Source organism: Pyrus communis, chromosome 6 (assembly GCF_963583255.1).
Source record: "Pyrus communis chromosome 6, drPyrComm1.1, whole genome shotgun sequence".
Classification (NCBI taxonomy): domain Eukaryota; kingdom Viridiplantae; phylum Streptophyta; class Magnoliopsida; order Rosales; family Rosaceae; genus Pyrus; species Pyrus communis.
The window spans coordinates 28,572,823-28,587,470 of NC_084808.1; the positions used below are offsets into that span (position 1 = coordinate 28,572,823).

Below are 14,648 nucleotides of genomic sequence, written 5' to 3' on the forward strand. Positions count from 1 at the left end.
TTTTGACCGATACACGAGTTGGTACATCACATGTCATTATACAAATGATGAGATATGTGAGTTAAAAAGTTAATAACTTAAAAATAAAAATTTTCACGACTTATATAAAAACACATGATGTACTTCATGTGTTCTGATTACAATGAAAAATTTCTCATAAATGTCACCCATCTGGAAAAACCCAAGGTGCAAGTTTTTGCGTCAATGTGAGATGTTTTATCATTTATGGGTGATTTTGGTTCTTAAAACTATGATTAAGAAAGACGGAAACTTAAGCTTGTGGTACGTGAAGATCTGATGTAGATAAGTTGGGCTAAGACAATGTGCCACGTCTCAATATTCAAATTTAAGTCTATTTGTTAAAAAATGTTGTGTAATTACATTAAATTATCGCTCCAATAAGTATAAACTTGGGAAAATTAAGAGGCCCAGCAAAGAAAATTATGAATTCCTTCAACTGCCAATGGTCAATTATTGAGTAAGAACCGCGTGGATTGAATTACGGCCAAAAAACAAGAAGAAGGGACGACAGATGTGCTCAAATAATGCAGGCACAGCAGAGAAAACTCAATTATTGATTGTATAATTATAATTTATTTAGATTTGTTTTATTTATTTATAAATAATAAGATAATTTACACTGAATTCATATAAGTTATGCTCATAAAATAGTATCAAGCATTTGACCTAGTGATAATTGTCATTATTTAATTTGAGATCTCAATTCGACTTACTAATTGACACAGATTGTCGCACACATTAAACGTTGATCATTTGAGTTAACTTTACAAGTAAATGTGAAAATTAAGGATCAATTCCTTAAGTACATTTTTTATGTAAAAAGAAAAAAAAAATCATTTTATGATTACATACGTTATTCATTAAACCAATGACGTAACATAAAGTTTTAATCATTTGATGAGTACTCATGTATACAATATCATACACTAAAATCAATTGAGCATCCATGTGAAGCACTACCCTTTTCAAAATAAATTATTGCATTCGAGTGCTCATAATTGATGAGGGTGCTTTCTATTTTTAGTTAAAAACTTTTTACTTAATCTTTCTCCATCATTAATTAACTGTATTCCAAGTTCAAATCGTATTCAACTTCTTAATCTAGCTTCGAATAATAATATAAAAAAGTTAAATTAAATTTGAAAAAAATAATTGAGTAAGGGATTTTTTTTTTTTTTTTGGGTTAGAAGGCATCGACTACATTGTGTATGTAATTATGTGCTATCTATGTGGATAGAACTTCAAACAAAACAATCCATGTATATTGTTCTCATCGCCAAAAGATTTCAAACTAACACAATACTTGTAGGAAAATGGTGCTCATCTTTGGTCTTATACCTAAGTTCCACTTCCAAGAAAATGCAGATGGTTTCGTAGTTTTGCCATTTCCTTTTCGATTCATACAGAATCTCAAAGATGAGTGAGTCTATGACAAGTTCCTCAATGCATGTCCACCTTTCATTGCTTCACCTTTTCTTGGTAAACCTGGCGAGGGACCGTCTCAGTCACCCGCGGAAAGACATCAAAATTTGGCACCTGCAACACATGCAACGAGATAATGCAGCTAGGATGATCTCAGTAACCATGCATCCGTTAAACACGAGTTTAGAGATGATAAATAAGGCACTTACTTAAAGAATTTGCTTAACCTTTCGGTTAGAATCGTGATTCATCTACTACAGATTTTAACTGTTGTCGGAACGTTGGGATCTGGTCTGCTTTAACATCCATGACCAACCCCATTTGCTGATAGTTTCTTAGCTACAATGCAACCACGAAATCAACCTTAATTGCACCACCAATAGCTAGACATATTTGTTTTAGAGTTTGAATGTCTTCAGCATAAGGTACTTTAGTATATGTGTCGTGAAAATGCCAAGACCTATTTGAGCGAACTGTGGACATAATACCAACGAGGTAGTTTTCCTCCTTTTCTGTCCGATCCTCGTTACATATCATATAGTAACTTCAGAATATATTTTGAAATGTCCGCCCTCATGTCAACAAGTAGGTTGGCCGGGTTGGTCCATCCGCCAGTCCTTGATCGAGCGCTGGGTGATTCAATTGCATCACAGTTAATTCTCGGACAAGAGCAGAGCTTAGACATTCAGTATGACCGGTTATTTCAGCAAGAGGGTAACAGATGAAATAGCTAAGGGCATTCTCTCCACCAGCTCATTCCCTTCCCCTTGATTGGATTAACTGGCCGTGGGATATCTTCCGTCTCTTCAGAATATATTTTGAAATGTCCAAATCCCTTTATTTCTTTAGTGGTGTGCTAGTGAAGCATTAGTGGATTAGTTTTACGAACAGGTTGCCAATACTACTACTTGCCTCAAGAGTTGGCTGCTCAGTGTGCAAGGGAAATTCGAAGGACCAAGAGCTCAGCCGAAATGCATTTAAGAAAACAGTTGGCGAAAACGCAAGAAACATGAAACAGTGCTTATGTCAAATGATCAGTACCTTGTGAAATATGTCATCTTCTGGCTTTATAAATATTATTGCCTCGTCACTGACTCACACCCTTTTTCTGGTGTGCATTCCTCAGCCGTAATTTTGCATCAGAAACAAAATAAATAGATGTAAGCGAGAGAAATTCCGGAGCTCTGCTGTTGGCTACAACAGGTGAAACAATAAATGTTAGTTATGTAGAAGAATTTGTTCCGAGCATGTATGAAAATAGACACAAGTTATCAGTCCCATATCATTGAATCTAACGTCATCTTCTGTATCTCAAGAGACTTCATCAAAGACCGCATAATAAAGAGGTGGCAAGAGCTGCAGTGGTAAATTCGTCAGCCGTTGAGAGACCAAATGACCCACACTCTTTTCTTCCTTTCCCAAATGCGATCCCAGGTCATCTTTCACATCCTTCTCTTGACAACTTTAAGGAGAAACTCCTTAACCTCCGTAATACATTTATGGCCCCAATAAGAATCAAATAAACACAATGAAGGATCCAAATAGTGGGAAGAGGAAGAGCAAAAAGATAAATTTTCACCTGTAAAAGATAAAAAAAAAGAAGGAAAAAGCTACGTAAAGCTAAGAACACACCAATCTATGGAATACAAGATATGGATCACTTGCTTTATATCTTTCCAAGTTAAGGGCAGTAGCAAGAGCGAAAACTCCATTATCTTCATCAGCCTCTATTTTAACAACAGTTCCTACAGGCTACAGTGGTCTGTTCCAATATTGTCTGCAAAACCACTCAAATTCCATTCTTTACAGATATTTATAGCGAAATGGCACCGCTAGATCGCGTAGCAAGCTAACCACCACAAAACGGGACTATGCCCTTTCCTATCATCAAGGTATGTCTGAAGCAAGGGCTTCACTCCATGAAAGTCGTCAGGTTTTTGGATCAAAGAAAGCAAAATCTGCTTGGACAGTTCCCTTCCAAGATAAGAATAAAAATACTAATCGTTACGATATGAGTGAGTAATCACTTCTGTATTTCAGTTATCCTCATATTCACATACAGTATGAATAATGGGCACTACGAGAATTCCCATCCATTATCACGGAAAAATAGTACAAGAAGAATTTACTCGCATCAAACTCTTCTTCATCAGAAGACTCGGACTGTTCTTTCTTGGCTTCCGAAGTTTTCTTTACGCAACCGTTAGCTAAAAAGCATAACAGGAGTAATAAGTACGCCCATGGACGTGGTAATACCTGTGGAGGTAGGTGGTGAATTTTTAGGGAGGTCCGTGCCGTGCCTTCGGTGGTTGGCCATGCAGATGGAGACAACGTGAGCGACGTGACGAGCAAATGGAGGAAAAGTCAGAAGCTGATACCGGCAATGCCTTGTTTCGTATTCACGAGAGATTTTTCGTGATCGGGTACATAGAGTGATACATCATGTGTTACTACATTAATAGTGAGATATGTGTGTTAAAAAGTTTATAATTTAAAAAATAAAATTTCTCACCATTTATATAAAAACATGTGCTGTATTATTTATGTTCTGATCACAATGAAAATTTTCCCCGCATTCACAGCGTTGGGGCGAAAAACGAATAAATTGTAGCTCAAACGGACAGGGCAACAATTTGGCTTAGTTCAACCAAGCATTTTCCTAAACCTTAAACGCTAAACCCTAAAAGCTGAAAAAAATATAAACCAACTGATTCAAACAATTTCTCCCAGATCTTTCACCAACTAAACAGAGAGCTGCATTGCTAACGAAAGATGAATAATTTAGTTATTAAAAACGAACGACAACACAAGTAAAAACGACATCGAACCCCCAATTCCGACATAGCACACAACAAAGTCGCACAGCAACTCAAAGTCTCCGATTCCGACTTTTATAATATGCATACAGTAAGTATCACACCACTCAATATTCGGTCGAGTCGGTGATCTCAAAAAATACATTCGTGAGAGTTGAACTTGAATTAGGAGTTTTAACTTGTGTTGTTTGTTCTTGATTCCCTTTATTCAATCAAAATTGTTATATCTTTTTTTTAAACTATTTTACAAATTTTGTCCAAAAGTTAGTAAATCAATAACCAAAAAAGGGAAGATTACCTAATTGTTGTCAATCGAGAGTTGCTTTGCGAGGTTATCCACCCGTTTTGGCTCTTAAGCTAAGGTTGTCCCCCATTACATCAATCCAACTGTCCAAAATTCGGCTATTGTTAGCAAATTAATTACCAAAATGAAATCGACATATATACACCAAATTCATTACAAATTGATCACACCGAACACAGATCCGTTAAAATCTTCGTTAATTCTGAGAAATTATGGGGTATTAGGGTACCACTTGATGCAGGACAAAACCAAGGGTATCGAGGAGAGGGGAATAGATAACCTGGGATTCACTCAACCAGGGGCAACATAGCTCGCTCACGTTGCTAATCGTGGATTCACTCACACGACCAAGCCAAATGCTTGATTAGAGAAGGAGAACTCACTCACTTCAATTGCACAAAGCAAAATATATTTTAATTCATTCAAATCTATCATTCAAGGCTTTCTAGTACAATATTTATAAGCGTTTACAAATTAATAGACCTCAAGTTTCCATGACACCCTTACAACTCCCAAAATAACTTAAGAAATTCTTAAGTAATTAAAATACAAAACCTTTGTTATTCCAAAGCATATTAATAGTTTCAAATTGTTTTCTCCAAGTCTTCCTCCCGCATCATTCTCCCTTTCTTGAAGAAAATTCGTCCTCGAATTTCATTTGGTCTTTTTTTTTTTTTTTTTCGTCGATCTATTGGATGTCCAACCAAGATGTTCCACAATACCCAATTTAGCACCAAAATTTTCCAAGTTCCTATAGACCATGCACACATTAATGTTTTCTTCGTGAAAATAATCACCTTGGAATAGTGCTTCCAAATCACTTCTTCAAATGAGCCGAGAGATTTCAAATCATGTTGAAAAGTTCTTCTATCAAAGGGCTCTCCTCTCATATCTTGAGCAACGAAACTGTCCCAAAAAGGATCATGAATGCTACAGATATTAAGAGCTTGTACTCCATTATATAGTTGTCCATGGAACTCTTCAACCATATCTTCATTGCCCTCGTATTGATCATAAACTGGGACGGAATCCCATTCGGCCAAGTTATCGATTACAGCACTGCTTTCTGTATATTCCCTTTTCGTGCCAAACTCCATGTTGGAACGTTTTTCAACCTTATTACATGCACAACAAATCTCACATGCACCATCTGGACAACGATCAAAATTTGGAGGAAGATTGAGATTTAGAAAATCGTCACCTGAAAAATCAAAGACAGTCATTTCTAGAACCCATCTAACCTCATTTACTGGAGGCAGCAACATGCTTTAGTAAATTGTAGATATTGCTTAGTAGAAATAATGGATTGAGGAATCGCTTGAGAAATTAGAAACTAGACTGGAAGGGCTTTCAAATGATATATGGCATGAAGGTCGAGAAATACTTAACCAAATCGAAAACTGACCCGCAAGAAAACTGATTTTGTTTTCGCGACAGCACTGATGCTCTATGGTGTTTTGTCGATATCTGCACACACAAAATTCGGTTTGATGCACGGTTTGTTGCGTTGGAAACTAGACTTCCACAGCTTTCGAGTGATGTATGATTCTCTAGATAAAAGTCACGGGAACTGAGTTGATTTTGATGACGAACACAAATGATGTGCACAGCGCTACCACCAGGGGCAACGGAGCTCGCTCATGTTGCTAATCGTGGATTCACTCACACGACCAAGCCAAATGCTTGATTAGGGAAGGAGAAATCACTCACTTCAATTGCACAAAGCAAAATATATTTTAATTCATTCAAATCTGTCCTTCAAGGCTTTCTAATACAATATTTATAAGCGTTTACAAATTAATAGACCTCAAGTTTCCATGACACCCTTACAACTCCCAAAATAACTTAAGAAATTCTTAATTAATTAAAGTACAAAACCTTTGTTATTCCAAAGCATATTAATAGTTTCAAATTGTTTTCTCCAAGTCTTCCTCCCGCATCAGTAGTTATATTACGTCACTCATCCACGTGCGATAATATTAATAAAAAAGTTAAATCTATTTAAGAAGCTGTTCATTTTTTGAATAGTAGATGTTGGAATAAAATGCGCCTACATTTGGGGGCGGAGGCAAAATCCAGTTAAAAGCACTTAGAACTCTGGCGAGGAGAGAATGGGGTTGATTGGAGGGTGTGTGATTGAATTCAGATCAGACTGTATCTAATGATAGAGAATCAAATCACTGATGTAGTTACAGAGAATGAGTATGTATGATGTGCAATATATTATAAGGAAAACTAACGAAAGTCCTCAAAAACTTTAGTTTTAATGAAAAATGACAAATAAAGGTGTAAGTGAATAGTATCAAGAAAGGTAAAAATGTCATTTTTCGTTAAAAGTGAACAGTATCGAGAGTGTTTCGTTAAAACTCCCATTATTATAATGCATTCTTGATGAAGGTGCCTTGGCTTAGGCATGTAAGAGATGCTTTTCTATGTCTACGCATATATGAACAGGTTGTAGAGATAATATGTGAGCCTATGTTGGGCGTAGAGAATATGAATTGTATATCCACCATGAGAGACTCAGCGAGAAGATCTCAGAGATCCCTGATAAATACCAGGTTGGAGTATTTATAGATATCTTGAAAGAGCGTTTCCAATTAAATCAGGAGATTATGATTACGTTGAATCCCCAAAATATCCTAATTTGACTTGAATTAGGTTTGGAGACAAGTAACATCTTTAATGAACTCCAGCCTAATATGTCTAACTTTGCTTGGTATTTTGACTTCGTCTAACTAGCCTGATCTGACTAAGGCAAAGTGCGATTTGAATGATGTGTAGTTTGATCTGACTGAAGCGTAATCTGATCTGACCAAGGCATAGTCCAATCTGACTAAAAAGGCTAACTAGTCAAGATACCTATTAGAGTAACATGTTTTGACCCACACTAGTCCCTTCAGTTTGATCATCTGATCGCCTGAACGTCACAAGCTATGAGCATTCCGGTCATTCTTGCCATCTCAGGTATCACGAGTCACGGACATAAAAAAAAATCTAAATTGTTAAGATATGCATTCCCTAGGCATGTTATGGTAATAATGAATACCAAAATTAGCATTCCATTTAATTGGAAAATTGTTTTATTTCCAAATTAGTCACGTGACAGTCTGTCACTCAGAGATGATGAATTACTCCACAAGCATTGCATTGTGCCATGAACCATCCATCAATTACACACAGTGAGACAGCACAACACCTTCTTTTCCCAATATTGCTAAAAAAATCATCTTACACCATTACAAGCCTTTTTTTTTTTCCACACATTTATGTTTATTTTAACAAATTCATTATTTTCGTTGATTTAATCTTACATCTAAAAAATATAAAATTGCGTAATGTAAATTATTTCACCAGTACAAAAAGATAAAAATACTTTACTGGAAAACTAACATCCATCATTAATTTTGTTATTTCAAAAAACACATCGTGAAAGTGACTTGCTTATATGTGTTTTACTTAAAAAAAGTTATTAAACCGTACAACTCATAAAATTTCAACTTTAAGCAAGAGTTCGTATGGTATACAAATTCCTATTAATTTCGGATTAGGGATGATTTGATCCGACAAAGAATAAGATTAGGACTAATTGATTTATAATTTACTAGTTATTTTCAGATTGGTAATACAAAATCCAAACGGTTGGTAACGATGTAATTCCATATAAAACAAGGGTCAGATTCATCAAGTCAACGCCCTTAAATTCACTACCACCAACCGAACTTGAATTCCCTTCTCCGTCTCTCTCTCGATTTTCTCAGTTCCGATTTCTTTCTTTCAATTTTCCCGAGAAAATTCAGCACCGACAACCAAATCAAATCATGGAAGAAAATCACGCTGCAGCTTTCGAATCAATCGGGAACGGCGACCATTACGACGCCGCATCCACCGCCGCCAATGATTACAGTACTCATCATACCACCACCAACAACGACCACGGTTGGCAGAAGGTCACCGCGAAGCGCCCGAGGAAGAAGAAGGAATCGAACGCGGAAACAATTAACAATCAGAACAAGCTGGTCCCCGGCGTCGCGAACGCCAACGGAAACGGCGTTTTCCGATCGCTGGAGAAACAGTCGGAGGACCGGCGCCGGCGGATTCTCGAAGCTCAGAGGGCCAATGTCGACCTCGACGATGTTGCTCCGGCGAGATCGAAGCTCAGGTCTGACGACGAGGATGGGGATAATAGCGATGACGAAGCTGTGGCGCAGAACGTTAAGGCCGAGGAGGCGAAGAAATCCAAGCCTAAGAAGCCGAAGAAGCCTAAGGTCACGGTGGCTGAGGCGGCCGCTAAGATCGACGAGGCAAACGATCTCGAGGCATTCCTCATTGACATTTCGGTGAGTTTTATGCTCTGATCTAGCTTGATCTATTCGTTTTCAATTGAATGCGATTTAAATTTCCAAAATTTTGAATTGATTTGGGGATTGTGAATTGCAACAGGCTTCATACGAGTCGAAGGAGGACATACAGCTGATGCGTTTCGCGGACTATTTCGGCCGCGCATTCTCTGCGGTGTCTGCCTCTCAATTTCCATGGGTGAAGATGTTCAAGGAGTCATCGGTGGCCAAGCTTGCCGATGTAAGTTTTGAAATTTATTCATTTATATACCTGATGCATTGATTAAATGGTTGAATATCTGTTTTCGGGGTTGAATTGCTTGTGAACCATTACCATTGTGCATGATGCTCTTTTCTGTTCCATATTACTAATGTCATTTATATTAATGAGATCAAAATTCCGTGGAAAGCTTTTCTCTTTGGATATATAGTCAAATAAATCTGCGAAAAGTTTTTCTCTTTGGATATATATTCGAACAAATCTGTGGAAACCTTCTCCCCTTAGATATATATTTGAACAAATATGATCCTTGTTTGATCTTGTTGGATGTTTAGTTGAGATTAGCTGTTTGTCTGTTGTTTTTGGGGTTTCTCCATATCATTCCTACGATTTTCAGCATACTTCCTTCTGAATATAATTTCGCTTCTTCCTGAAAACGATTGTGCGTATTATTTCTGGTAATGGTAGAGGTGGTATTTATGGCCTCAAAGGTGAATCGGTTGGTGGATAATGTTATAATTTGTTGAAAGAACGTTTTATTCTAATATACATGCATGTGATGATAAGGTTGATATTTGCAAGATGGATAATTAGGGCAAGTAACTTATCTGGTTCTACCAATTCTCTGGCTTGTGACCTCTATTTTATGGGGCTTAATAACTTATTGGTGGAAGCAATTTGAGTGTGCATGCTCCTGGACAACCTAATCACTTAGTGGTGTTTTCTTTAACAGATCCCCCTTTCTCATATTTCTGAAGCTGTTTTTAAGACATCAGTTGATTGGATTAACCAGTGTTCCGTTGAGGCCCTTGGGTCTTTTATATTATGGTCCTTAGACAGCATTCTTGCAGACCTAGCGAGCCAAGTTTCTGGCACGAAGGGCAAGAAGGCTGTGCAGAATGTGTCTTCAAAATCTCAGGTATTTCACCTCTCCTCACTTTCATCTTTTACTTGTCCAGGAATTGGTTGATAGATTCATTGTTAATGTTACAAATATGTACTTGTTGACTGCTGATAAAAACTTGAACTTTGTTGAATTCTCAGGTTGCAATATTTGTGGTTGTAGCAATGGTATTGCGAAGAAAACCCGATGTCTTGATTACTATATTGCCAACACTGAGAGAAAATTCAAAGTATCAAGGACAAGATAAGCTTCCAATAACTATATGGATGATAGTTCAGGTAAGTGGTTAACAATATAATACTGGTTTAAACGATCTTTCTTCATGGAAAAAAGAACATTAGTTCTTATGTTAATGTTAAATTTAATCGATGTCAAATATGTCTTGTTTAGGCTAGTCAAGGGGACCTCGCCGTTGGGTTGCATGCATGGGCACGCAATGTGTTGCCTTTAGTCTGTGGAAAAAGTAGTAATCCACAGTCCCGAGACCTTGTTTTGCAGCTAGTGGAGAGGTATTAAAAGATAGTTATCGCTTCAAACATTTTTTATTGCCTTTACATTCTTCAACACTGAAATTTGTTACTTTGGTTGCAGAATTCTGTCTATGCCCAAAGCTCGTACTATTTTAGTAAATAGTGCTGTTAGGAAGGGCGAGCGTTTGGTGCCACCTTCTGCATTGGAGATACTTATGGGAGTTACCTTCCCTGCACATTCAGCTAGAGTAAAGGTAATTAGTTTTAAGGGAAGATTCACTAAATTTATTTTATTGCACTGTACTTAAGCATGATAATTTTACAGGCCACTGAAAGGTTTGAGGCTATATATCCAACCCTAAAAGCGGTCGCTCTAGCTGGCACCCCTGGAAGCAAAGCAATGAAACAAGTTTCACAGCATATATTGAGTTTTGCTGTCAAAGCTGCAGGAGAAAGTACGTAATTTGTTTTGACTTCCTTTGTATTGTAGTTTTTGTTTCCTAAGTAAGGAGAAATCGTAGGTTCATAAAATGGGATTGAGATAATTCTGTCTCTCGCAGGTATACCAGAGCTATCCGATGAAGCAGCTGGAATTTTCATTTGGTGTTTGACCCAACATTCTGATTGCTTTAAGCAGTGGGTGAGATATTCTACTTCTCATTAGCATCGTTGCATTCATCTTTGGGGTTTGAAACTGCACCGTTGGTGAATTTATCAATCTGATTTCTGTGTTGTGCATCAAATGGTAACAGGACAAGGTCTACGAGGAAAACTTAGAAGCGAGTGTTGCTGTTCTGAAGAAACTTTCTAACCAATGGAAAGAACATTCTGCAAATCTCTCTCCTTTTGATCCTATGAGGGAAGCTCTTAAAAGTTTTAGGCGCAAGGTAACATTTTTTTTTGGATTTCATGATCTTACCAGAACTTATAGATGATTTAGCTATGGGCAAAGTATAACTTGTTTTATGCTTGTAGAATGACAAGGCATTGGCTGGTGAGGCAGAGGATGCAAGCCAAGAAAAGCTCAACAAGGAAGCAGACAAGTATTGTAAGACATTATTGGGGAAGATATCACGGGGAAGCGGGTGCAAGAAAACTGTGGCCCTTGCAGTTGTTGCCTTGGCTGTTGGTGCTGCTGTCATGTCCCCAAACGTGGAGTCTTGGGAATCGGAGTTGAAGAAACTAACAGTGACTATCAGCTCTTTCTTTGAATGAACTGTGATTTCCAGTTCCGAGAATCTTTCCTTAGCAGGATGAGCGAAGCTGGTTTAGAAGCTGACGGTGCAAAGTACCGACTTTTATTCTCTTACAAAATAGAGTATGATGAAGAAAAGTTCTGCTAATTTACTCCAGAATAAGGTGGCGACAAACAGGAAGTTCTATTTATACTTTTATCCCGACGGGATACAGAACTAGACGTAGTTGAAGGTCGATACTTGCTTGAAGGTTTGATTTGGTTTGAGTTTTTTGTTTTCGGTTCAACTTTCATGTCTATTTAGATTCGTTTGAAGGTATTCCCCGCTAACATCTACAAATACCAGCAATATGTTTATGAGAACTCAGAGACCGATAGAAATATGTATTCTCGGATTAGTGTTTCGTTTGAAAAGGAATTTTGAATTTGAGGTTTGATTCTTCATTATATTCATTAGAGTTCTGGATTTAAGTTCATATGTATCAAATCTGTCATTGGGGTATAACATTGTACATGTTCAGCTGCATCCGCCACGGCGTTCGGAAGTACCTAAGTACTACAAGAAGCTTATAGAGGATCTGCATTTTCTACGAGTACTCTTCAGGTTCTGCAAATGGGTACTTTAGAAAGCCAGCTTTTATTTGGTCAGGATCGTCCGGCTCGACCAAGGATACTTCATGGATGGATCTCGTGGGAACTTCCTGAAGTTCAGAAATGGTGCCCAAAGTAGTACTCTGCACAATGGGAGAAGCATAACTGAATCACTGCTTTTTCTACTCTAAATCTTAACAGCGACAAGGGGATGATTTCCGTACGGTTCATTTTTCTTTCAGCACTTTGTATTTCGACTCACTTTTGATTTCATTTCGAAGACGAGAAATAAGCAGAAGTGTGCGGAATCACTTCCCCAAATTTTGGTGGTTCGTTTAGGATAATCAAGAAGAAACCAAATGAAATGATTAAAAAAGGGCACTTACCAAGGGAAGAACAAGAAGACAAACATGAACTGAAAGTACATCTCTAGGAGATTTCTCTTATACCACCTAATCCGAAGCCAGTTCATGATAATTGGCTGCAATCACACTAAAGTGCTTTTCTGAAAAGCTCCATGTCACAAAAGAAAGTACAAAGATAAGGTGAAGTGTACTTACTGGCATGACAAGGAAGTACCTGAAGGCAACAACTCCTGACTGGATTACAGCAAGTTCACCTCTTCTTTGGACACCGTCTCAAAGTCCATCCTAGTCTCTAGGCCGGTCCAGAATAGGCTAAGTGAGGAACCAGTCTATCTAATGTTAGTATGAGTCCATCAACAATGGTTGATTCTTTTTTTTTTGCAATTGGCGCCTGGGATACACGCGCTTGTGGGTGCTTGTTCCAGACTTCAAAAAAAAAAAATGTCAGAATCTCACCGTGGACCATGCGTCCACTTTTGAGGTGTTGGATTTTAACCTTTTTGAAATCTAACGGTCCATATTAATTAACTTAATAAAAAAATTATAAAAAATGTTTAAAAATACAGAAAAAATTAAACGATTATATATATATATAAATATATAAATACCTAACCATCTCCTACAAAAATTGTACTTTCGAAAAATGATACGTGACGTGACAAGATTGGTTAAAAATTCTATCTGAAATTCAAAATAAAATTATTTTTTAATACGAATTAATTAGACTTTGGACCAGCTCATTTTTTAGGGGTAGAGATGCACTTGGTCAATTACTATTCAATGAAGTCAATTACTGTTGATTTGGGTGGATTAAATGGACTTTAGGCCAGCTCATTTTTTAGGGGTGGACTTACTCTTAAAACCCATGTCAAATCTTCCTCGTAGTTTATACCAATGACAGCAAACGCATGCTGCTCAATCTGCTAAGATAGTTCATGATTAGGCCTGTTTCGGAACACTGATCTAGAAAACACTTATACTCACATGCACTTACATTAAAAGTGCTTTTATTAGAAAAACATTGAAGTTTATATTAAAAATCCAAATGCTTCCCTATACAGTTGGGAATGCTTCTTCAAAAAGCGCTTCTATTAACGGAAATACTTTTTAAGTTTACAGGTTAAGCAAGATTAGAAGGAGAAGCAGAGATCATGAGTGGCTAAAGTTCGGATCTTTTTTAACGATCTGGATAATTTTTTTAGAATGGAAATTGGAGACTGAGAAAGAAAGCTTGTACCTTTTCAGGCTTGACATTGATGGTATGTCTGTGTTGGGAAGTGACTGGAAGAGAAGAAGAACGCCGGGAACGGCTGAGAGAAGGCAGCGCCGGGGGAATTTGGAAGCTGAATGAGCAGCTCATTTTAGAGCTCTCTTTCTTCTTTTTTCTGTTTTCTTATCCCTAAGGTTTGCGTTTCATGGCAGAAAATGCATGGCATTTCTTGACAATAAAGTTAAAATACATAACAAATAATAATTAATAAATAATAATTTATTATCAAACTTATAATTATACTTTTACCACTAGAAATGAATATAAAAAACAGAAAATAAATAAAAAAACCCCAAAACCCCAGACAATCTTAAAGATTGAGTCTTGAATAGAACCCACAACTGGAAAAGCTTCTTCTGAACCCCAAAAGCTCACTGCAACTCTGCAACTTTCCAATTTCTGCCTCAATCAGGTAAAAATGTTGGCCTCGGCAGCCCAACCGCCGTTAACGGTGAAACCGCCTCATCTCCACCAGTCCTCACCCTGCATCTCAAACACCCACATGGAAGTCATTGCAGCTAAACCCACCAGACCCAGAAACAGAAGGAAAGCACTCTTCTTCCATTCAACTTGTTCCCAATGCCTCAAATCATTCTCTCCCCGCCAATTTCTTACAAGGGTCAGCGGTGGCGACGGCGGCGGTGCGGCTTATGCCACCCCCACAACAATATAAACCACCCACTGTAAGTTTTCAATTTCGTCCATTTATTATCAAGAACTAATCTTTTTA

The 14,648-nt window shown here is 37.5% G+C and overlaps 1 protein-coding gene and 2 pseudogenes across 1 annotated transcript; 1 reads left to right on the plus strand and 2 right to left on the minus strand.

Moving 5' to 3' along the window:
* Nucleotides 1-1,677: 1,677 nt before the first annotated feature.
* LOC137736392 (protein BCCIP homolog) lies at nucleotides 1,678-5,786 on the minus strand (annotated as a pseudogene).
* A 2,471-nt stretch (nucleotides 5,787-8,257) lies between these two features.
* LOC137737221 (uncharacterized) lies at nucleotides 8,258-12,141 on the plus strand. Its single transcript, XM_068476644.1, has 10 exons — nucleotides 8,258-8,903; nucleotides 9,007-9,144; nucleotides 9,857-10,042; nucleotides 10,168-10,305; nucleotides 10,418-10,536; nucleotides 10,619-10,751; nucleotides 10,823-10,952; nucleotides 11,058-11,137; nucleotides 11,250-11,384; nucleotides 11,473-12,141. Exons 1-10 carry the CDS (start codon nucleotides 8,385-8,387, stop codon nucleotides 11,710-11,712), a joined length of 1,818 nt encoding a protein of 605 aa, XP_068332745.1. The 5' UTR covers nucleotides 8,258-8,384; the 3' UTR covers nucleotides 11,713-12,141.
* A 412-nt stretch (nucleotides 12,142-12,553) lies between these two features.
* On the minus strand, nucleotides 12,554-14,483 carry LOC137736393 (uncharacterized; annotated as a pseudogene).
* Nucleotides 14,484-14,648: the final 165 nt, after the last annotated feature.

Excerpts from the sequence above, each read along its gene's own strand:
- LOC137737221 (XM_068476644.1), top strand. The coding sequence starts at position 8,385 with ATGGAAGAAAATCACGCTGCAGCTTTCGAATCAATCGGGAACGGCGAC. Across the intron at positions 8,904-9,006 it reads CATTCCTCATTGACATTTCG|GCTTCATACGAGTCGAAGGA; the intron begins GTGAGTTTTATG and ends GAATTGCAACAG. Across the intron at positions 10,306-10,417 it reads CTATATGGATGATAGTTCAG|GCTAGTCAAGGGGACCTCGC; the intron begins GTAAGTGGTTAA and ends TGTCTTGTTTAG.